The 24,255-nt window shown below is 40.5% G+C and overlaps 1 protein-coding gene across 2 annotated transcripts in view; it reads left to right on the forward strand.

The window, feature by feature from the left end:
- The window catches only part of LOC310896601 (uncharacterized protein), a 177,408-nt gene that overhangs the window by 151,150 nt on the left and 2,003 nt on the right, over nucleotides 1-24,255 (forward strand). Inside the window, exon 5 of one of the 2 annotated variants that reach the window (XR_014581653.1) lies at nucleotides 22,893-22,949. Coding sequence is in view for 1 of the 2 variants with exons in the window: in XM_083829041.1 (XP_083685167.1) it covers nucleotides 83-269 (187 nt within the window). In the remaining variant the exon portion in view is untranslated. Of the gene's footprint in view, nucleotides 1-82; nucleotides 2,945-22,892; nucleotides 22,950-24,255 lie in introns of those variants that run through there. The other variant, XM_083829041.1, reaches the window with a different exon arrangement.

Raw genomic sequence — 24,255 nt, forward strand, 5'->3', positions numbered from 1 at the left:
AATTAATCTCCACATCAAGGCAAGAGGGTAATTAGAAATGGGGTTTTCAGGTGCTTTTATAGTTTTGTTCAACTTTTCTCAGATGGAGGACAATGATGCTGATGACCTCGGGGAGAGCAGAAGTAAGCCAGGAGTCTGCTCTGGAAAAATCCAGCCTTTGGGTGGCATTCACCCAGTTGTGGAGGGCCAGCATAGCTGCCTGTAAGCGAGGCATGGGATACGCACCTGGCAGCTGCTCAGAGCATGGAAGAAAGCAAAGACAGGAATGATTATATCTGAAATTCTGCTTCTGGGTATGATGGAATAAATATATGTTTGTCTCCAAGTGTTAAAGACTTTCTTTTCTTTCTACTGGAAATTCCTGCTATGTAGGATGAGAGATGCTTCCCTGTGGCTCCTTGTGTCCCTCGGCCATGCTGGGCAGAAGCCATGCACCTACACTGCAGAGGTAACAAACAGTTCTGCATAGTCACAATCAATGTGCTCTGCCAGGTGAAGTGGCTGCTTAATGTTACCCTTCAGATTGCCTCTGCTGCAATGCGAGTCAGATCAGGTCTGGCTGGTTATCAGCTACTGACCAAGAAAGCAGGGTGCAGAGGGTTTCTCAGAGTCTCAGTCTGCTGCCTGTGGGATATCTGTCCAGGAAAGAAGCCAGGAAGCATTTGAAGGAAAGTATTGAGCTTGGTACTTACTGGGTGGTCCACTCAGTTTGAGATTTTTCTTGCACCTTATTTCCACCGTCATCTGCTTTTTTTTTTTCTTTTTTTTTTTTTTCCTTCAGTATAATAATTTTCTTTTCCAATTTAGGAAATTTCACCTAGAGTCTTGTGTCTTTTTTTTTTTCCGGTCTTTGCCCCTCTCTACTTCTACCTTTCAGGAAGGGACAAACAAAAGAACTGTTGATGGGACATTTTTTATCTGGGGATCTGATATTTGAGTTTGCTTTTGGAATTCATAATCTTCAATGCTGACAAGGTCTATCAAATCCCCCAGCCATCTGGGGAGAAAACAATAGGTAAATGAGGTATTTCTTTGTCCCTTACTCCTACGTGGATAGCATGTCTGTTTTGGCTAACTGACTATCTGGTCCAGTGTTTGCATTGTTGAGTTACCATGTTGTGTGGTAAATTAAATGTTTTGTACGAGTATTCAGTAGAAAAAGGCATTTAGCTGGTTTAATTAAATGAATAAATAATAATCCTTTAAAATACCACCAGGCATTTGGCTGGTGGGGGTAGCCAGTCCTGACCAGCACCCTTTCTGTGTGGAGGAATGTGGGCAACTTCACCAAGTGTTTTCCAGCAGCACACTCAGAGTCTCACCAAATTCTTCTCTCCTGCACTTCTCACCCCATTTCTTGCTTCGGTGTCTCTGGGTCGCTTGCAGCTGCCATCTTTTCTTTACCTTCCTTCTCTCTTTCTCTCTTTCTCTCTCTCTTTCTCTTTCTCTCTTCCTTTCTTCCTTTTGTTAGAAAAAGGTGCACATAGCTGTTTCATCCATGTTATAAACCTCTTAAGAATAGCAATCTGCTTGCTCGAACATGGTTTTTGGCTTGAGTTGTGGTGAGAGTAGTGGAAATTCACAGCAAATGCTTCTGGCTTGCTAACCTAACACCCTGTGGTACCCCTGTGATTTTTAAGATTTCAGTAAGATTAATTTGAAAGGGAACATTTTGTGAGCCACTTTTAGTAAAATAAATCACTTGTGTGACTTCTTTTTTTCTGTGTTTTGAACCAGAGACAACTTTATTTTTTTTTAATCCTTTGAGACTTTAAAGATATATTATAGCTGCACCCACCAACTGCCTCTGCTGATATCCAACGGAAGATGGGGTTAACAACATCTGGAGTATTATTCATTTCTAAGTAATCTCTGAGCTTGTTTCCATTTCTTCTTGAGTCAGGAGGTCTAACAAAAGCAAATGTTCACAGCCCAGCCAGGTTGTTTTGCAACACTGAATTGAAAATGCACTGCACTAACATCAGATAAGGTGTCCTTGCTGATTTATTTGCACTATGCAAAGCTAGATTCTGTTAAACAATATAAAAAACGACATAAATACTACTTGAAATAATAGGACTAATTCTGTTCAGGGGGGAACAAGTGACCATTCTGATCACAGCCAAAACCTGCTGAACTGTTTGCTGTGAGAAATACTCAGATTTGGGATCAGCCAGTGTGGGGAGGGCTCTGGTTTCAGCACAAGCTGTGATGGTGTTGGCAGACACCCTGGGGGGCTCAAAAGGAACCAGAGGCTCCTACAGCAACATTGATATAGCTGCAGTGGTGCAGCAACTTACTGAATGACTGATGTGGTGTTTGCTCAGTTGTAAGTCCTCATGAAAGGCCAGAGCAGTGAACGTGAGCCCAGTGCATGTGTCCTTACTCTAGACAAGACCAGAGGGATCAGGACAAATTTGCAGGTTGGTAAAGCTCAAGGCAAAATTTGTTTTGACTTCACTAAGTGCTTGTCCTTAAGTCTCTAAAATCAAAATCAAAAATATCATTTAGAAGGAGAGAGAAGGCATCCTTGTAAGAGTAAACAGATATACTCACAGCCAGCTACCTCATCATCCTCATGAGGTTCTCCTCTTTTTCCTGTAATTTCTTTGGATTAAGAAATAAAAAGATGTTTACCTCAGCAGAGGAATGAACTATCAATGTCCACTCCAAAATGGGTTCCACAGATACTGCTAATTTTAACCGCTGTAACTTACTAGTTCTCTCCCACCCTATTTTGCTTTTATCACAAGTCATTTGGGTCTCCCCAGATTTCTAGCACAGCAGAACCTGCGTTAGACTTTTGGTAGTAATGCTAACACCTGTGTCTGGTACTTCTTTACTCTACAGTGAGGGAGTCAGCATCAGTATCTGAAATATCTGAGAATTGGCCTTCCATAAAAATAAACCAAAGATTCAGCATCCACCCCAAGAAAAAGAAAAAGTAACACTGACCTCTTAAAGAAACACAAACTCTGGCATACTGCTGTTTTGTACAAGACATGAGAGCAATTCGTAATTTAATAAAATACACTGCCATTGCCAATAACCTTTTCTGGTCACAAACACAGTCCCGATCTGAACAAAACATTTGGGAAAATCTCTTAGCACTTTTTTTGTATGTTTTATTTTTTTCCAAAAATCAATAGCACAACTAAATCTCTTTGGAAAAAAAATGTGTTATGATATTATCATGGCATCAAAAAGTTCATGTCAAGAGGCAACACAGCACCAGCACAGCAAGAAAAAACATCTTATCTTCCAGTTTTGCTGAATGTTTTGGTTCTAGTTTTCATTCTGCATCTTATAGAGATTTCCTCAGTTCAGCTTCACAGAAATGATGCAAGGAGATTTCAATCTTCCCTTGAGGAGTCAGAATCATTTAGGTTGGAAAAGACCTCTAAGTTCATCTAGTCCAACCTTTAACCTAGTACCGCCAAGTCCACCATTAAAGGAAGGGGAGGTAGATGGCATGTAATGCAGGACTGGTATCTTGGGATTTGGGTTAATAGAAACTGTGGATCCAATAACTCTTTCCTAATCAACATGGAATATTTAACTTCATCTAAGTGGGACATTGTGTGTTGCCACTTAATCTCTGTCCCGTCACTTCCCACCCCACACCATCCAGCTGAACAGTGTGTCAGTTGAGAAAGAAACTGAAATTTGGTAAGGCAAATCCCTAAGTAGACAATTTTCACCCAATTTTCTTCCTCAGAGTAACAAAAGACAACAGACCCAAAGGCTGCAGTCACACCCTTACGTTACTGCACTTGTTGAGCCTGTTTGAGGATGTGCACATCTTGTCCACTTTTTCTAACAATGCCAGCTCTCATTTTGCTGGAGGTTTGGCAAAATTCAAGACAGTGATGTCTTTAGTTGGGGTTGATCCAAAACCCCTCCCCTGCCAGCAGCTGTCTCCCAGCAAATTTCTGGACACGTCCTCTGGGCTCCCAGGAGCTTTTTCAGAGGGAGCAGCTGCTAGCTCTTGTCTGCTGTTTTTTCCCAAAAAAACATCTTTCGTGCTTGCTCTGAGAGGTAGTGTTCTTCTTTACCAAAGGTGCTGCCAAGACTAATAGTAACATAGGCCTACCTCTTCTGCAGTACTTTTCAATGGTAGGTTTTAAGGCAGATGACAGAGGCAACACCGTGGCAGGCATGGGATGAGAAGGATGCATGTCATCAGCACCCTCTGAGGTGATGCCGGGAGAAGGCTGTCATGTCTAAGGCTACAGATATCTCCTCTGGCAGCACTGCTGCTCAAGGGGAGGCACAACAGGCCAGCACAAAGAGGATGACGTCTGTAGCCACTGAAAGTTAGCAGCAGACATTGAGATGGGTCCAGATTTACAGCTCTAGATACCAACAATATTCCTTATTAAAATACAAAACAATAAAAAAATATCAGTGTAGTCATTTCTCCAGGTTTTGTAAGCAATCCAAAAGCATGACAGAGGCCATAACTCCTGCCTCTTGATTCCCAAAGCAGCACTCATTCTTCTGGGCAGCACCTATGATGCTGTGTCTTGTGTCCTGATGGAAGAATTCTCTTACTTGAACAACATTACTTATGAAGAGAAATTCAAAACACAGTTCACAGAGTGTGATAATTATTTGAATTAATTTAAGGTATTGTTTTGTAATTATTAAATGATTGCTTAAATTATTAAATTAAATACCTTCATTCAACCAGGTATTTTACTGAAGTGGGGACAAAGTGCAGTTAAAGATGTCTACCACGTAATATAAGCTTGATTTTCACTAGTATGTGCTATAGGTTTTATAAGGCAATTAGGCAAGAAATATTTGTTCAGCTGACACTGTGCAATGTCCTGCTTCTGATAACAAGTCCACATATGCATAATTTAAGTAGCCAAACACTGAGGCAGATTCTCTTTGGTGAAATCCCTTTGGCCATGGAGCACTGCTAATTTTGGCAATAATGATTTCTACTCCAGAAATCAAGACAGGCAGAACCAGCTCAAAACAGTACTGGGAATAGTGGGAATCTTTCAGTTTTGGTCATTAGAGTGGAGAGTTTACTTGCTACAAGAGCTCTCTGGTAGAGCTCACCAAAGAGGTTCGGTATTTATTAGTTCAGTACTTATTATTGTTTAATATCTGAAGTGCATATAAGAAGAACAAAGGAGGATTGTACATTTCTTAATGCAATAAATTCATATTGCTAAGTTTCTTTAGAAAGAAGCAGTCATGTGAACTTTCCTGCCTTATCTGTGATATATAATCTACTATGTATGTTTTCTGGGAGACAAAGCAAGAGACAGGAAGAGGTATACCAGGTGCTAGTAAATGAAGCATACAAATTCCCAGGACACTAGCTCTCCTATTTTAATTATGTTGAGAAAAAATTGCTGTGCTTATGAAAGGGGACGGGTTGATGATAGAGGAGAACAATATTATTACTTTTCCAAGAGACTAAGTTCAGTACAGGAGGCAGGTGTACTCAAATTCATGGATTTTGCTTCATTATTTGTTGCTTTTTTTCATCTGGGCCTTTCAGTGAAGTTATGATCCGTGGCAAAGAGTGAGGGTTGTACCAATAAAAGCCTTCTGTTTAAAAAGAACCGAAACCATGCTCCTATCTGTTACAAGTGAATACAGCACCATTAGAAAAAGACCCCAGCATTCCAACTGCTTTTGTAAAAGGTAAAAAAACAAAAACCATAAAGTAATATAAATGTAGATTGTTAGATATAATTACTCATAGCTTTCCCAAGACTTTTGTGTGTGTGTGTGTGAAAAGCTCTAATTAGAAAACTCGGGAAGAAAAGAAGAAAAGAAGAAATATTACTGAAGTCTAAGATGCCAGGAAATGTGCTTCTAAAAATCAGATGTTTTTATAATGCATAATGTTCTTTGCAGAAAAATAATCCCCACTTCTCATAAAAATGATGAAATGATACAGTTGCAGAGTATTTGCACACCCTCTTCCTGCCTACCCATGACTGCATATTTAACCTCAGCATTAAAAAATGTGAGAGTTAGAGATATTTTTTTTCATTCTGTTGCTGTTCAGGCAAATGTGTTGTTTCCAATATATATTTGTATTATAAAGGTTAGTTCCAAAGTGTTCAGTGTCCACAGCAGGGTTGAGATATTCAGAAGAGCAATCAACAATTTCCAATAACTCAGTGGAAGGCTGTTTCAACAGTCTGAAAATCTTGCCAGTCAATTTAAATACTCAATTTAGGAACCTAAGTCTTGGTGCTGAGTCCTTTGCAGAGCTCTCTTTTCTGGTCAAACAAATTAAAAGTATTGTTTGTATCTTGAATCCTGTGTGCAGTTCTGATTCCCCATTTCCAAAATAAAAGAATAAAAGCAGAAAGGTATGCCAGAAATAACAAGATTGTGCAAAATTAGGCAATGGCTTCTATTTAGTGTGACAGACTAGGAGTTTCCATATTGGAAAAAGGGAAACCTAAAACAATATATGACAGAGGAATAAAATGTCACAAAAGGTACAGAGCAGATGAATGGTGAATTCGTTATTTTTCAAGGATTAGCATGTATCAAATTAGATAAATTAATGGGACAAAACAAACAAACAATAAAAATACACCATCACCACCACCACCACCAAAAAACGGACTATCCAAGATTGTTAAACTCAAATGTGCAGCTTTTCATTTACAAGGTCTTTAAAATGTAAACTGCTTGAAACTGAGAAATACACTGACAAATGACCATTATAAGTTTGTTCTGTTTTTCCTTAAGTGTCTGTGACTAGCTACTGTCAGAGATGGGATAGTGGTCTTCATGGACTTTTGGTTGGACACAATACAGCAGTTCTAGTTCTTATAAATTGTTAGGCAATTCAAACAGCAGGGAACCAGACTCATGATGCAAGAGGTCACTTCCTCTCTCTGCAATTCATGGCTGAATAAATAGGCAATCAGTGAGTGGGAGTTGAGAGGCAAATTAACTTTTGTGTTTCACCACTGGAAGGAGGATACTACAATATCATATCCACTTCTGGTAACTATAGTTTTAAGAGGATGTCAAGAACTTGGAGAGAATACAAAAAAGAGCCACCAGAAAGAAAGGAATTAGACTTTGCCAGAAAGAATTAATCTGTTTACTTATCAAAGAGAGAAACAATAATTTATCAACACTTCTGGAAAAAAAATGCCAATCATTCAAGAGCTCTTTACTTTACTGGAAAAAGAAAGAAGGGCTGAAAATTATATCCACACAAATTTAGATGGGAAGTAATGGAGAATGGGAGGAAAGGAAGCGGGTTTTGTTGTCTGTTTTGGATTGTTTGGGTTTGTGGTTTTTTTTTCCCCTCCCTGGTCTTAAGAATGTTAAACCATTAGAGCAACTTACAAAAGAAGTGGCGGACTTTCCATCTTGTAATACCTTCAAATAAAGACTGTATTTTTTTTCCAGGCAAGCATGTTGTTAGATTTTATACATGGATAACAGGTTAAAAACTGCACCATAGTTGTAATATTCAGAAGACAGCCTATTTCTTCCAGTGGTTCTCCTTATTATTGTTAAACTGATGACTGTAAAAAAAAAAATCTTCCTGTGTACATTCCTCTCAGTGGTTCCCTCCGGTCACGTAAGGCCCACAACTCTTCACTTACCCTGAACTGCTAACAAACACTTTTAAAATCCAGGTTCTATTTGATGGATTTGTGTAATCTTCATAAATGGCTTTCCAAATGCATCTACCCTTCCTGACTGTTTATGGAAGTGATGAAATTCCATAAGTTCATGATGAACTGAGGGAGACTCCACAAATTCTCTGGGCAACCTGTTCCAGTGCTCAGTCACCCACAGAGTAAAGTGCTTCCTGATGTTCCAACAGAACCTCTTTTGTTCCACTTTATGTCCATTGCCCATTGTCCTGTTTCTGAGCACCACTGAAAAGAGCCTGGCTCCATCCTCTTTGCACCCTCCCTTCAGGTATTTATAGAAATTGGTAAGATCCCCCTTGAGCCTCCACTTCTCCAGGCTGAACAGGTCCAGCTCCCTCAGCCTCTCCTCGTAGGAGGGGTACTTGGGTCTCTTGATCATCTTTTTGGCTCTTCGCTGGACTCTTTCCAGTACATTCATGTCTCTCTTGTACTGGGGAGCTCAGACCTGGCCACAGTATTCCAGATGTGGCCTCCCAAATGCTGAGTAGAGAAGGATCACCTCTCTCGACCTGCTGACGATACTTCACCTAATGCAGCCAAGAGTACCATTAGCCTTCTTAGTGGCAAGGGCTCATTGCTGACTTATGTTCAGCCTGGTGTCTACCAGGCTTCCTAGGTCCTTTTCTACACAGCTCATTTCCAGCTGAGTGGTCCTCAGCATGTACTGGTTCCTGGAGTTATTCCTCCCTAGGTTAATAAGATCATGGTAAAACCTCAAGGTCTTCTTCAAGAAACCTCAAAAGAGCCTATATTCTTCTCTCCTAGTTCATGGCAGAAGCAAACTATACAAACTATACCATTTCTAGCAGATATTTGTACCAAGACCTCAAGTTTAAAGACTCTGGAACTTCCTCACATGTACACCTTTTCCGTGGATGTTTATCTTGGAAGCAGCTTCTTCCATTCATGAAGTAATAAAAGATACACTCATTTCAGGACATTCAAATTGGTATATCCTAAATCCTGGATAGGTCCACATCCTCTTTGGAGCAAAAGTGTACATTTTCGTACTCTAGCAAAGGCCGTTCAAACATGGATGGAATTGAAGGAGCATACCACATGGCTCTTAGACTATGCTCAAGTTCATATTCCCCAGTATGACATTCAGACTTGCTCCGCAAGAATGTTCAGTTTATGATTCATCATACTTTTTTTTTCTTTTATTTTTTTTCCTGAGGAAATCTTGTCTAGCCAATTGTTTGCCACCATAAATTTGCGTTTCCACCTAAGTGTAGAAACAGAACAGGTACTTGTCTTTATTGTCTCCACATAGAGTCAATCTTTTCTAGACCATTTCTCCAGTTCCTCTGTATCCTTTTGAATTTTATTCCTGTCCCCACGCAATATACATATGGTCTCTCTAATCACCATGTTATCTACAAATGTAGTCGCTCTGTTTTATTCACCATCCATCTTACTTAAAACTGCACTGAATAGAGCATGGCTAGGACATGGTCCAATTAAATCCCTTTTCATAAATTCCTCCCATGGGAGAGTAAAAAATTATGAAACTCTTGGAAGAGCTTTCACTTACTCTCAAGATTGTGCTTTCCTAGCTTTCTTCCTTAGTGGTTTGCACAGTGTCAAAAGTCTTATTACAGACAAAGTATATGTTTCTTTATCTACTGTTACAGAATCACAGTATCACAGAATGGGCAGGGTTGGAAGGGCCCTCTGAAGATCATCTAGTCCAACCCCCCTGCCTAGCAGGATCACCTAGAGCACGTTTTGCAGGATGGCATCCAGGTGGGTTTTGAATATCTCCAGAGAAGGAGACTCCACAACCTCTCTGGGTAACCTGTGCCAGTGCTCTGTCACCCTCACAGTAAAGAAGTGCCCCCTCATATTCAGCCGGAACCTCCTGTGCTTCAGTTTGTGCCCGTTGCCTCTCATCCTCTCACTGAGCACAACTGAAAAGAGATCAGCTCCATCCTCTTGACACCCTCCCCTCAGATATTTACATACATTAATGAGGTCTCCCCTCAGTCTTCTCTTTTCCAAGTTAAACAGGCCCAGTTCTCTCAGCCTGTCCTAAGTAGTGCTAGGTCCTTTCTGTACTATGCAGTCCAGAAAGTTTATTACGCTTCTGTGGAGGGAAATTAGTTTGTTCATAGAGCCATAGAATGGTTTGGATCAGAAGGGACCTTTAAAGATCGTTCGATCCAATCCCCCTGCCATGAGCAAGGACATCTTCCATTAGATCAGGCTGCCTAAAACTGCATCCAGCCTGGCCTTGAACATTTCCAGGGATGGGGCATTGTTGTGGTTTAACCCGGCTGGCAGCTAAACACCACACAGCCGTTCGCTCACCCTCCCCCCTCCCTCTCTGGGTTGGGGGAGAGAAACGGGAAAGTGAAGCCTGTGGGTTGAGATAAAGACAGTTTATTAAGACAGGAATATAATAATAACAACAATAATAATAATAATAGTGATAATGATAATAGTATTAATAATAATAATGTGTAAGAAACAAGTGATGCACAATGCAATTGCTCACCACCCGCTGACCGATGCCCAGCCTATCCCCGAGCAGCCGGCCCCCCACCCCGGCCAGCCACCCCTATATATTGTTTAGCATGACGTCAGATGGTATGGAATACCCCTTTGGCCAGTTTGGGTCAGCTGTCCTGGGTCTGTCCCCTCCCAGCTCCTGCTGCACCCCCAGCCTGCTCGCTGGCAGGACAGAGCGAGAAGCCGAAAAGTCCTTGGCCTGGTGTAAACACTGCTCTGCAACAATTAAAACATCAGCATGTTATCAGCGCTCTTCTCATCCTAATCCAAAACATAGCACCCTACCAGCTACTATGAGGAAAAATTAACTCTGTCCTAACTGGAACCAGGACAGGCATCCACAGCTTCCTTGGGCAACCTGTGCCAGTGCCTCACCACCCTCATAATAGTTCTGCTTCTGTTGAGTCTGTACTGTTTGTTACTCAGCTCCTCCTGCAAAAACATGTCTGTTCGTTTTTTCCAATATTTCCTAGGTATCGAAATTAAAAATTAATATCACACCTTCTAGCCTTCCAGTACCTTGTCTGCCCTCCACTATTTCTTAAATATAACCGCTAATGTTTCTGAGATTTCTGCAGCCAATTCTTTAAGTATTCTGTGATGAAGTTCACTTAAACTACACAAATTGAAATACCCAATTTAAGAAAAATCTAACTTGATATTTCCTTATTCTAGGCTGAGATATTGCTTCTTTTTAATGGTTTGAATTATAGCCATCTCATCTATCTTCTTCATTAGAAATACAGACGTTTAACACATTGATCTTCTCAGGGTGGAAATTCATCTCTATTGCTCCTTGGCCAAAAAAGTAAGGGGCATCAGCTTCTCCAGCCCACAGGGTGCAAGACAGTGGTGTTACAAACATGACACTAGCATGACTTTCTGTCACCTACTTCGTGATTTTGACTTCAAAGATACCTCAATAAGATACCTCAGTAAGATACCTCAATATAGCACACTATAAGCAAGCCTTCCTTTTATTTTTACCTGCATTACAGCCTCTGTGAGGACACTTATTTGGAAGAGTTGAGTGTGGCTTAGATCCCTAGGCTAGCGAATATTCAATTGTTTGTACAAAAGACAAACTGTATCAATACTAGAGATAAGTGGAAAACCCCACATCAGAGTACTTTATTGCCTGGTGACTAAACAATCATACTGGGAGACCTGGGAGGCTGAATAACTACTTTCCCTTCTCCACTTAAGTCAAACAAAAGGGGAAATTTCAATCTTCATATTCTACTTCTCAAGTGAGCACTCCAAAGTACTGGGCTACTTCAACTGTGGAAAGTATTTCTCCCCTCTTTTAGTAAGAAAAGGCTTCTCTGCTTTTGATAGCTGTCTCCAGAAAAGAAGCCCACTTGGAAATACACATGATTTTTTTTAATCCTTGGCTGTAACTGGGCCAGGGACTGAACATATATCTCTACTTGATGTTTCTTACTGGCTACTTTGGCTATCCTCCACTTCCTTGTCAGCAGATGGGCTAGTGTAACTTAGATTGTTTAAGGTACCTAAATCTTTCAGTAAAGGACAGTAAGTGAGGCTGTTTATTCAAGTAGACAATAAATCAACTAAAAGTTATGTGACTCTGATAATCTAGATAAACCTTTAAAAAGTTTTGTTCAGTCAGTTTCTCCAGTGGCTCCCCTGCATGGATGAAGTAGAGAGATGCCCTGAGGCTTCCAGATGGTTTGACTGGGTTCAGTTACATGTCTTCTGCAGGACATAAAGGTAAAATTTGAACTTGAAGGTGAAAGACTCAATCAAACTTGATTTTAATGCAATTAAGCCAGAGAATAATGACTTTCTGATGAGAAAAAAAAAAAGTGCATTTATAGACCCAGATGCTTGCTGTTTCCTCAGCCCTAGTTTGCCTGAAAGCAACAAACCCTTCTGCCTCCCCCAGTAACTTTTTGGAAAGGCTCTCCAGCTCAGCACCAGCCTTTATTTTTCTCCCATGTGGCTGAAATCTTGTGCCACTATGATTTGAACTGACAAAAATAACTGCACAGTTCATGCTATCTGTGTGGAAAACATACCTCCAGGGCCAAGCAAATCCCCGGGACAGCTCTGTCGAAACAAGTGCTGTTAACTCCCAGGAAGGACTATAACCTTCTTTTTGTAGTGCTGCAGAGTTCCCTCTACAAGAGCCCAACACATTCAAGGCAATAGCTCTGTAAAAATTTAATCTACTTTTTTGCTTTTAATATCATGTTTACCTCAGAGTATTCATCTAAGGGAGAAACTCCCTCCAAGCTGGATTCTTAAATTACTAGAAAAACAGATGACTTATGAACCTACACATCTGCAGCTAGGTGTGTGGGTTAGATGTGATTTTTAGCAGAAATTGCTTTATTTAGTTGTTTTTTTTTTCTGTTTTTTTTTTTTTTTCCTAAAATCTGGGCAGATAATTTTATTATTCTCTCTATTTATATGGGATAATATAACCATGCACTAGAATTCTCACGAGCCTAGAGAAAAACTAGGATACCTCTCAGTAGTGGGCTTGTGCCAGTGAAAATGGAAAATGAATATATACATATATGCATAGGATATGTAAAATAACAATAATAAGAATAATTAAATAAATAAAGGAAATCCAACAGCAGAGAAGTGTTTTTAACATGAATACAAGTGAAGGAAATAAAGACTAAAAACAGCCGTCCCATGAATAAATTATAGATCCTTCATCTTCATGGCAAATGTTTTTAACGTGCATTCAATGAAAAAGTTTGTGCACAGCTATGCTTTGTGCAAACAGCCCAGATCTATGTGTGTGTTACATGACTAGGATATCCAACATATCACTGTGGAAAGTGGGCTTGTATTGCTAAAGAACTGAGAAAAAAAGGTTGCATTAGTTTTGTAACTGAAACATGAGGCTAGATAATACTTGGGAATAGGGTGAAAGATCACAAATGCAAGAATAGGCATCAAGTATATATTTTGTCAGAACCTTTACAGCCTTTTGGTAAAAACCTGGCAATTAAAACCAAAGTTGCCAGTAGGAAAACAGACAAAACAAAACAGAGCAAGTTACAAGGCAATAACTCTGATGATGAACAAAATAAAAAGTTGTTTAACTAATCAATTTCTCAGAACTGCAGAATACTGAGTATGCAGAACATATTTTCAAGTAACAGGGAATCCCTGCAGAGTAAGTGACTGTAGTATTTAATACTCTTTAACTCCTTGGAAAGAATGAATCACGTTTAGCTAGTCTTCTGCAGTTGTCAGAAAATGTAATTCTCTTTTCTGTGTCATTTAAAAGCAAGAATTAAAAGACCTTTTAAATTTTGCGTAAGCCTTAATGTAACAATGTTGAGCAGAAGTCAAAAATATTTAGGCAGCTTTTATGAAATAAGTGTCAGGGCCCTTGCCACTAGGCTGAGACATGCTCATAAAGACCATGCTCTCTAACAGAGAGAAGTGTTATCCATGCACTCACGCTTTTTCCTAAATGATTTCCCTCTCCCAAATGAAGTCTTATTCCAAAACCAGTTCCTAAATTCTTTTTATGGCCTTAAGGACTAGGCCCATTTTTGGGGTGTGGATATGAGGGAGAAGTGTGCCTTGTGCGCTTGCCGCCTACTGTGATGAGGGATGGCAAGTCTCAAAATGGGCCAGAGTTCAGCTGGCATAAACCAATAGAAGAAGTTTTGAAATCAGTGGATGTCTACTGATTTATATCAGCTGTTCAAAACTGAGGCAAAAGCCCCGCTTCCAGCTAACTGAGTTTTGGAGATATTGTTTGGAACCAGCTCCACAACTCAGGTTTCTGTCTATTAACTTCACAGTGTAAGAAGTAAAAGTGAGATAAAACAGTTAAATGTGAAGCTCTTCCCAGTACAACTCATTTGTAATCCTAAATGACATTTCCCTATGGCCTCTCCAGTCCTGTTTGTGGTGTTTTATCAGCACTTTACAATAGCTGCAGGTGATGCAGGTAACATAGTAATTAACATGTTCTAGATTGCTAAAGAAAATCTGGGATAGAGAAAGAAAAGGGTCAAAACATGCACATTTGAGATGCACATTCAGGTCTGGCTGAGTATAAACTAAGTCATGAAAGACTGTGACCATAAGAAAGAGCAAACACCCTAAAAATCCATCTGACTTGGTGAAAATAACAATATTGAGGGCAGAGAGCTCTGGAATAGTCTTTGGAATAGTAGTAGATAAAGCTTTTGGGCCCTGCTGTCATTATTGCTACATAACTAACAGCCCCAAGACATGGTTTCAAATCCTATGCCTTTGTCCCTGGAAAGGTGGAATTTGCAGTTGTATTTTGTCCCATGATGAAGTTCAGTCTGGGAATGGCTCTGATAATTATCAGCCCCTGACAATCTGACCTAGATGAGAGGCACCAGAGAGGCTTATGCTGCATTATGGTCTATGAATAGTTTACTTGCTTTTCTAACATTAAAATGATTTCAAACTCAGTGTTAGCAGTTTCACAAAAGTACTAGGAACAACATTCCCACCTGCAAGAGTCAAGCTAAAACAGATGTTTTCACAGCAGTTTAGACTTGGACTTTGAATAGAGGCTACCTATCCAATTCTTGTGGTCTCTTTAGCAAAATCTGTCACACTGTAAGGAGAAGCCAAAATACTTCCATTCAGGGTTGTTAAAATATCCATAAAATAAAAAGTTCATAAGTTCACCTACACATAAGCAGAGCTAATGAGATAATGGCCATAGTGGCATGCAGCCTCTTCCCTGTGAGATGAGGTAGGTCCTGATATTCCACTGAGCAGCCAGAGACAGCTAGGGGAACTGTGGGAGATCTCCAGGCCTCCCTGAAATCATGATGTAACACTGAGCCTGTGTTGTTCCTGACAGACATCTGTCTAACTTGCACCTACAGGCCTCTGCTGGTGAACTGTCCACGTCTTCCCCAGACAAGCTGGTCTAAGGCTTCTCCCATCACTCTGCTGCAAAGTTTTTTTCTAATAGCTATGAATTCATCAAGCTGTGGACAATCATTTAAAAACATTGTTGAATGGGCTCTAGGAACCTTTTGGTCACAGTGCTGTCCTGTCCCATCTGGCAGGCAAGAAAACAGAGTGATGGATGAGAAATCCATCTTTCAATGATTAACTGTTTGTCCCTAGGAAAAAAATGAATTTGACTAGTCAAAAGAGGTAAAAGGAAAGGAAAGTGCAGTGCTTTCCATCTTCAGATTCCAAAAACAAAGGTGAAAAGACAGCGGAAGAAAAACCATGTGCACCTCTCATCTGTTGGCTGGAGGGGAATTTAAGAGATGTCTGTGGACATGGTGCTAATCGACGTTATTTAGTGATGGGACTTGGTAGGTCAGGCTGATGGTTGGATTTCATGATCTTGAAGATCTTTCCAAACATAAATCATTCTATGATTTAATATTAAGCTATCTGATGAAAAGACTATCCCAGGAGGAGTAAAGAGCAGAACAAAATCAAATCCGAAGCAGGGTTCAGATTGGGAAGAAGTCATTTTAATCTATCTTTGGGGACATTTTTTTTCCACATCAAACTGAGTTGTCCATTAAAAACAAACAAAAAACCCTCAGTGATAATTGGTGGCAGAAATTTGCTTGCACTCTGTGCACACAGGAAGATAATTCTCCTGAGCGTGGTTCTCGTAAAAAAGGTCATCTGCTGGCTGACATCTTACTTTACCCTTCATGACTCAGGATTCACACTGAAGCCTTTCAAAGCAGGCAGGTAAGATGGGAGGCAGAAGATTTTGGCTGGCAAGCCATCTTCTGCTCTTTCGTGCAACCAGTTTCATTTTGTTCACCAAATGTGTTCAGTGATGGCTTTTTCTGAGCAAACTTTGTCTTGTGGTTTGCTCACAGATTAATCACATCTCCCACTGTGGGTCTTTGCTGCTGTTTTTAGTTCTCCTTGCCTGACTTCCTGCATCTCTGCGCAATATTAGTTTTTGTGTCAAAAATGTTTTTGTATGTCTCATTGAAGCATTGAACACCACAAGTCATTAAAACAGTTTGCGATGACTTTGTCAGGTTTCAAAAGAGAGCTATTGCACTGTAATATACACGCCAAGCAGTTGAAAAAAGTTGTTGTTGGAAAATGACTAGCAGATATCTGCAAGGTGAAGACACCAGTCTGTTTTGGCATGCCACACTGCTGCCCAGAACATCCCAGGCTTGCTCTTAAAGGATGCCAGACTCGCACCAAAAGAGTCAGTAACTTTGTGAAAACCTTTCCTGAGCATGTCAATGGCTAAGTTCTCTCTTCATCACACCCTGCATGAATCCCGTGAGCTGAGGGAGACCCCTTTCCTCACCCCCTTGGCTTTGATGGCTGTTATTCACTGGCTCCAGCCTGACAGAGCAGTTTTGGAGCTGCCCATTCTCCTCAGAAGGTATGAGCACAACTCTTCTGCCTCTCACCTAGGGGAGCTATTGTAAACATGCATGATAACAAGATGCTTCCTGGTAGAAATCAGGAATGTCAAGTAAAAAGACTGAACTATGGTGCAGTGCTAGGTGCAGCCAGGGCCCTGCTCAGCCACGGCAGAGGATTTCTCAGGAAGGCTTGCAATGCACGCCCTCCATCATCCACCGCCACCAGCACCAGCTCCTGTTGCCACCCACTGCGGCCACTTCCTCGTGCTCCACAGCAAACCATCAGCATCTAAATGGCATGCTCGGCTGCACATCTGTTAGCATTTAGCCAGAGTGTTGGCTGTCCTTCCTAATAATTCATCTCAAATAGGCTAAAGCAACAAGCGGGCATTCTTTCTCTCTCTCTCTCTCTCTTTTTTTTTTTTTCCCTATTGTGCCATTCAACAGGCTCCAAAGCTGCTAAAGCCACAAAAATGTTCGAGTGATTATTGGCTGATGTCAAACTTATTTTGGAGGGGTTGTCTTATGTTGGGTAGACATATTATTTACCTTTCTTATCTAAGCTTAATAGAGTTAAACAAATCAGTGCTTCCTGTTGAGAGACTGCTAAAATGTGATTGAATGAGTGGTGTCATTAGGAAAGCACATGTGCTTAGCTCTGGTGGCTTCCAACGGCTAATCTCCAGTACCCAGTACTGTGACATTATGATTATATTTCCAGGCTTACTGTCCGATTAACATCATCTGATGTAGCATAATAAAAATAAAAAAAAAAAAAATAGAAAAACAGAATTTTAACTCACCTTTTGACATTTTAATATTTGTGAATTGCTGTAGAATACACAGAGGAACCTCAAAAATTCAGTCTCAAAATGAAAAAAAAAAGGGGGGGGGATCACTCTCAGATGTTTTTAAGTGAGTTTTTCTTAAAGTCAGCAAAAACTGCAGCAAATGATGAGTGGATGGTGAATTAGTAGAAAAGAGGTCTTGTAACAGTAATAATCAAAATAATATCTCTTTCCATAGTACAATGGCTGCAGAAAAGTATGATGGCAAGTTTCACAACATATTCTTTAAACTTTAGTTTACCCCTCCAAGAAAAATGTTCCAGAAGAGAGTGGATTGGAAAAGGCCAGAGATCAAAACCATATTGATACAAGGCTCATCTTATCTGTCTGTGGATAGCAAACTCATCAGTGAGGGATCCGAAATGTTAATGGTCTAGCTGATGTAATTCTTGCAACATCCAGCAAGAGCTGGAATGCCCCCTTCACCTTAAGAAGCACTTATTTTCTTTGTTGTCCCTTTGGCTTTAAAGAATTGAACAGGGATTAACCAAAGCAATAATCAACAAGAAGTTAAAAAGATAATGCCAGTTGTTTCTCTAGGACGGGTTCAGCCAGAAGACAATAAAGTTTATTATCAGTGGCATTCTGCATAATGAAAAATTGATCTGTCCTTCTTAGCGATGGGACAACTGACCTACCACAAAGACTTAGGAAGAAGAACCAGGGGGTAAGGCAGCCTGTGTCGGGGGAGCCTAGCAAAATACTCCCAGTTCCTGCTGATTTTGGAGAAGGATAGGAAAAAAAAAAAAGTACTTCTGCAGCCTGGAGCATTCCTGTGGAGGCAATACACTGCAGGTGATCTGCTGCTGAGGCATGTGAGCACCAAACGAACTCCTCCCCAGGCTACTTGTGATGCTTACAGATTCAGCTTAAAAACAGTCACAGGGGAGGTGTCACAGTTGACTTAGGGCAATTTTCACAATTAAAACACCAGCTAAAGCCTAAAGTAGTAACACCAATAATTAGCGACCTCAGTCTTTTGGACTGGCCATGCAGAAGCAAGGTGGTGGTGCAACCCCATAAGCTAGCCCACGCCTTACTGCATCGCCAGTGCGATTTTCAGGAGCGCCTGTAGACGAAACCTCCTTGCTCTCCCCCTGAGCACGGCAGGCAGCTGCTCGGGGGCCTCGGCCTCCTGAACCACAGCAGCTGTGGAGTGATCGCTGGCTCCCGAGCAGGCAGCTTGGCTCACCTTCTCCGCCCTAAAATGTCTCTCTCTGTGGTAGGTAGCTGCATGTCTGAGGAGGAGGGAGGAGGCTGATCAGAGTGCTTTCTGTCCCCCGCCCTGAACTGGGGCATTAAAGTCCACTCTGGTCATTTGTCCCAGCTTTCTGGATCTCATACACCTCACTCAGTCGTCCAGTGAAGGGCAGTTCGGAGGCTTTCCTGCCCCATCAGTGTGCTCCATGCATCTCTGTAGCAGCCTGTCTAGAGGTCTCATAGGCTCCCAGTATGGCCCTGAGTCGAGGGTGAAAGGAGGGATTATATATATGGCATATATGGCTCTGCACCTACAGGCAGAATACTCAGGCTTGTTATTGATAAAATGAATCTTGACCATGAAGACCACTGTAATACATGCAACATCTTCCTTGACAGACCATCCTTTTTGCGTTTTTTTTTTTTTTTTTCTTTTGTTTACTGCTGAGCCTGCTATCTTTGGTGATGCTTTTATTTATTACATGATAATCTGGCAGGGAATTGGTAGGCCACTTGCAAAAATGATTCATCAGAAATACCAATCTTGTTCTGATTTGCAGCATAACAGAAAACAGCAGCTTGGTCCTGCACTACTCCCCAGTGAGTTACATCAGTATGTGCCAATGATGGAAAACATGGCCTGCCTGTAAAGCTACAATTAGGCCTAGTTTCCATGGACATAATCAGTCAAATGTAGGGAAAAAAAAAAAAAAAAGGAACAATATAAAATAACCATTATACTGTTGGACATTTGTGCCAGGACATGAATGACTTTAAGATATATGTTTCTACTGGCAATTTTTGTCTTTTTTTTTTTTTTTTTTTAATGCTTTGCAAAACTATTCAAGTTGAAAAGTTCACATTTATACAGGAATAAAAGAAAAATCTGAAGAAGCCTGGAGTTTATAAATAAAAGGCCTAATACATTAACATGCAGCTTCCAGAGTATTCTACTTTAGCATCTTCTGCTTTAGATAATTGGAGTAATATTCAAAGGAAATAACATTAAAAAAAAAAAAAAAACAGCTGAGGAAGGCAGAATATTTACAAAATCCGAAACCTTCTGACACTACATCAAGAGAGGGAACATTTTGACAGCTTTATTCGTGCCAATAATCACAAGTCACCTTTTTAAACATTCAGACTAATAACATTGCTTTATGCTGTATCTTACTCAATAGAGAAAAATGAAATAAAATTTCACAATAATGACAAAAGTTTCGATTCCTAATTTTAAACATTCCCAAATTTCAAAACTTTGTTTTTTTTCTGTCAACAATTCTTGATATATCAGGATTTTTCCCTCCTAGGTTGCATGCCCAGACTTGAGAAAAGCTGAGCCTCATGCAGACCTTAATTACCATCACTCTTCTATAGGCAGAAATGTAGAAGACGTGTAAACATTATAAGAGATATTTCAATTGTCAACATTAGGCATATTTTGCAGTCCCACACTGCATGAGCAGAGTTGTTTCTTTGATATTTCACTACCCATGCTAGCAAAAGTCAAGTGAGAATGTGTCTCAATAACCTCTTTTCTTTGCTAAGTCTGTGTAGGTTTGCCTGTGAGAGAGCTGTGTTGATCTCAATATTTTTCTTTTCAAACACTGAACTCCTCTGGGATACTTCCCACTCTTTGTATTACAGAGTTAGACTGGCATGTGTCTCCAGTTGGGCAGCTGTAGATTTCTAACCCATTATAAGCAGCACATCTTAAGTGTAATAGTTCCTGAGAAAATGTGAAATATAAAAACATCCTTAGTGATTTAAATGTACTCTGTGTAATGCTGTATAACTGCGTGTTAGGGTGCAGCAGAACAGAGCCATGTTTTTACAGGTTGTTACTCTGTCCCCTGGCTCTCTTTGTTCAGGCAACTTTTACCATGTACAGAGAGATCTGCAGAGGGGTATGCACAACAACAACAAAAAGGCAAAGCAATTATGGATGGGATAATGCATAAAATAGATAGCTAGGCTGTAAGGAGATGAGCAATAGGTACAAGGTTAAGCGCTGGCATGTTCACCATCCCCAGTGAGACACCCATTAGGACACTGCTGGCCAGGATGGCTTCTGTCAGGTGGAAAGCATCAGCTTTGGCTACTGCTCCTGGGGACAGACATATCTTCAGCATCACCAGGTTGCCATATTCCAGGTCACTGTTTTCTCCCATGTGATTTTATACCTTTTATAGTCAGTGACTTTTTCCTTGAGTCCTTCAGCTGTTACCTGTGCTTGTCTCAAAGATCTTACCTCTGCCTCCAGTTTTACCTTTTAACTTGGCTGGTTCCACTCTATGTACTTTCTCACAGCTCTTTCTCATAACTTAGCATTTTCTCTAAAGTTTGAGCTAAGGTTGCACAGCTGGGCTGTATCAAAACTAAGCCTGGGATCACAGGCAGCTGAACTCCTAGAAGGAGAATCACGAGTTGGGGGAGGAGGGAGGAAAAGTCCTGTTTTCATGGGATCATACCATGCAACTGTCCAAGATTTTGAGGAGGAGAATGTGGTTCTAAGCTGGAGATGACAGTGCTTGCTTAGTTTTGCCAAGCCAAATATCTAGGAGATGGATCTCTGAATTCAAATCAGATAAAATCAGATAAAATTTTCCAGACACCTACTGTCAGCTGTTTCTTTTTCTGAAAGTATAATGAATAGATGTTAGCAAATGGTTACTATGCTACCAACCCACAAACCCAGGAATCCAGGAAGGACAATACTACAGAATTTTAAATTGCAATAAATATGCAAGTTAGCCTCTACTTCAGCTAAAAAAGAAGCCAGGACAGGTCAATAGCTAAGTAAGTCTGCAGGACCTGTAGAGCTCCATATTCAGCTCCCGGCTCTTCTAAAGACCTTTCTGTGTAACTTAAGGCAAGATGTGTAAGTTCCAGACTTGAACACAGAAATACAAACCTTGAAGATAAGCAGAGGATCTGAGTAACATCATTTTATGCATCTAAGATTCTAATATAGTTCATTAAAAAAAAAAAAAAGTCTGAAAAGGAAAGATCCAGAAAGATTAAATGCTGCTTAAAGTCAAGTCGAGGCACCTGCACTTCTCTAAAACCTCACTGTCTACATCAGTGCTGGATGTCTCTGATTTTCCCCAAAAGCAAGTCATCACTACCAGCCTTTCTCTTAAAGAGGAATAGGTTAAGGGACCTTTTGCTTATCAGTTTACTGGTTGCAGTACTCACCTATAAAAGAGAAACCTGGGCTCTAAGCTCTCTCCAGCTTGCTGAGTTTGAACCCACAGGGTTTGCATCCCATTTTTAAGGCAGTACTGCCCTATTTTTCAGTTACAGCTGAGCCACTGTGACAAGAAAGAGGCATGACAGTCCAGAGAGGTAAGTCTGGCTTTGTTGCATAGTGAAAAAAAACACGCAGCTGGAGGGAAAAACTTGATGCTGGTCACTGTGGTCTGGACTTCTGATCCATTTTTCAGTAGATGATCATTTGCTAAAATATAAGAATTGTCCAAAGACAATATGCAGACTAATGCATAACGTGAAACATGAATGCCACCATCACTGGCCATAATTTAAACAAAAAAAAAAAAAAAAGTGAGATGACTACTTATTGCTAAATGAGGTGATTTTGATACCTCAGTTTAAAAAATAAGACTAGAATTAATAAATTCATTGTCACATAGGCTAAAGATAAGTCCTTAGCCTGCTGAACAGGGGAGATATCTGCATTTCCAAGTGAACACGGTAGGTATGTCCCCACTCAATTAGTGGCTTGTTGTGAATCTCAGCCAAGGCTCCAACTCTTTCCGATTTGCCATGTGAGGAAGTGTTCAACTGCTTTCCAGACAGCCCCAAACATTTGCTAACCATTATTGTTCTGAGGATGATATCATTTCAAGAATTAGCTGTGACTTTACTGTCATGGCATATTGTTTGACTTGCATTCTTTCTGCCCTCTCTCCGTCAGTTACAGCAAGCTCACCAATGGCCCATAAACGTGTGCATTAGAAAGCTATTTAGGAGCCTAACTCTCCCATCAGTTTAAATGGAAGCTGTACTCCTCAGTGGCCATTGGGTGAGTAGCTACTTCAAGGATCTGGATGCAGACAGCAAGTTGGGTGTGGTGATGTCATGCCTAAATCCCCATGTAGACCTAGCATTAAATTTATAAAGAGTGAGTAGAAAGAATTTAGGTCAGGCTATAGGCCAAAGCAGGCTTGACAATACAGTCACTGATAACACGTGAAGTGATTTCACCTCAGCACTAATATTTTTAACATTAGTTAACATGTCATAATTTTGAGAACCTCATTTTTATTTTTATTTTTTATTTTCCTGAACAGTAGGAGAATCTTGCTGTAGTCTCACATGCCATGGAAGGGCAATAAAGTATATACAAGGTATGTTTTTTATTCTACCTGCTTTTCTTAGACTGCATTGAATCTCTACTGAGAATATCCAGATTTAAAATATTGCACTAAACTTTATGACGGTTGTTCTACACTTTATGACTGTTACTCTAATGCACCACATCACATGCAATTAAAGCAGCCACAAATATTAGGCCAGTCAGAGCACTTTCCTTCAGAGCCAGCCTGGGATATTCTGCACAGCCTTGAACTCCATTCATGGGGCTGAAGAGCAAGCAATCGCTACTGAAACAGTTTGAAAAGGTACCTTGCTGATTTCCTTCCCCACAGGAAAAAAATAAAATAAAATACTGGTCTTCATGTAAGAATGCTTGTACTTGAACATTTCTTCCTTTCATGCACTCTATATTAATCACAAGAGAGGAGAAAGGGAGACAGACAGATGTAAAAAAAGGCCTGTGAAACTTAGCAGAACAAGTGAGATTATTTCCAATTTCTTTACTAGGTGTTAGATCAGGCCCACGGGACTCTCCAGTCTGCCTGCAACTGACTCGTACTGAGATTTCAGACACCTAGTCAGGCCCCAAGGTTATCCACTCGGTGAAGGGAAAACATCTCCAAAGGCCTCCAGAGGAGGACCCTGCCAACCTGCCCCAGCACCAAGACTGAAGCATCTGGTCTTCTTTTAGAGGCCTTCTAAGACCTCCCTCATTAGCCTCCCTCCTTAGTAGAGTCAGGCAATTTCTTTTGTACATCAAAACAAAGTGGGGCAGCTCTCCTCGTGATTAACTTGCATAAAGAATGCTTTCACCAGTGCTAAAGGGGCTCTACATCACCACTGTCAGATTTGATTCCTCTGCACAGACCATGCAGGTACCGGCACCAAAATCTCAGAGATTTGAACTCCTAGCCACCCTTATACCAATGCTGGGTCCAAACTGACACATAATTTTAAAACAAAAACTTGTAAGCAAAGAAACATGAAAGGACTTGTAAGGATAGGAAGGTGAAGGATCAGTATATGTAACTCTCTCAAACTGCTCACCAGATGATTCTGTGCTAATTCCCACATCAATTGCTACATTTGACTTGAACAAAAAGGTGTTTTTCAAGTTTTTACATTACTCTTACAGAAACTACTTGTTTCCTGGCATTAATTCTGATTTCATAAGAATGAAGTGGAAGCATCCCATGTGCAACATATACTTAATTATCTCCTCTCTAAAGGAGCAAATGAAGTATATGTTGTATATAGGATGGTATCCCTATCATGAGAAAAATATAGGCTCCATCTGTACTGGTAAACTAAGTAAGGCCAATAACTGTGCCTGGGTAC

The sequence above is a fragment of the Anser anser genome, assembly GCF_964211835.1.
Source record: "Anser anser genome assembly, chromosome: 3".
Lineage (NCBI taxonomy): Eukaryota > Metazoa > Chordata > Aves > Anseriformes > Anatidae > Anser > Anser anser.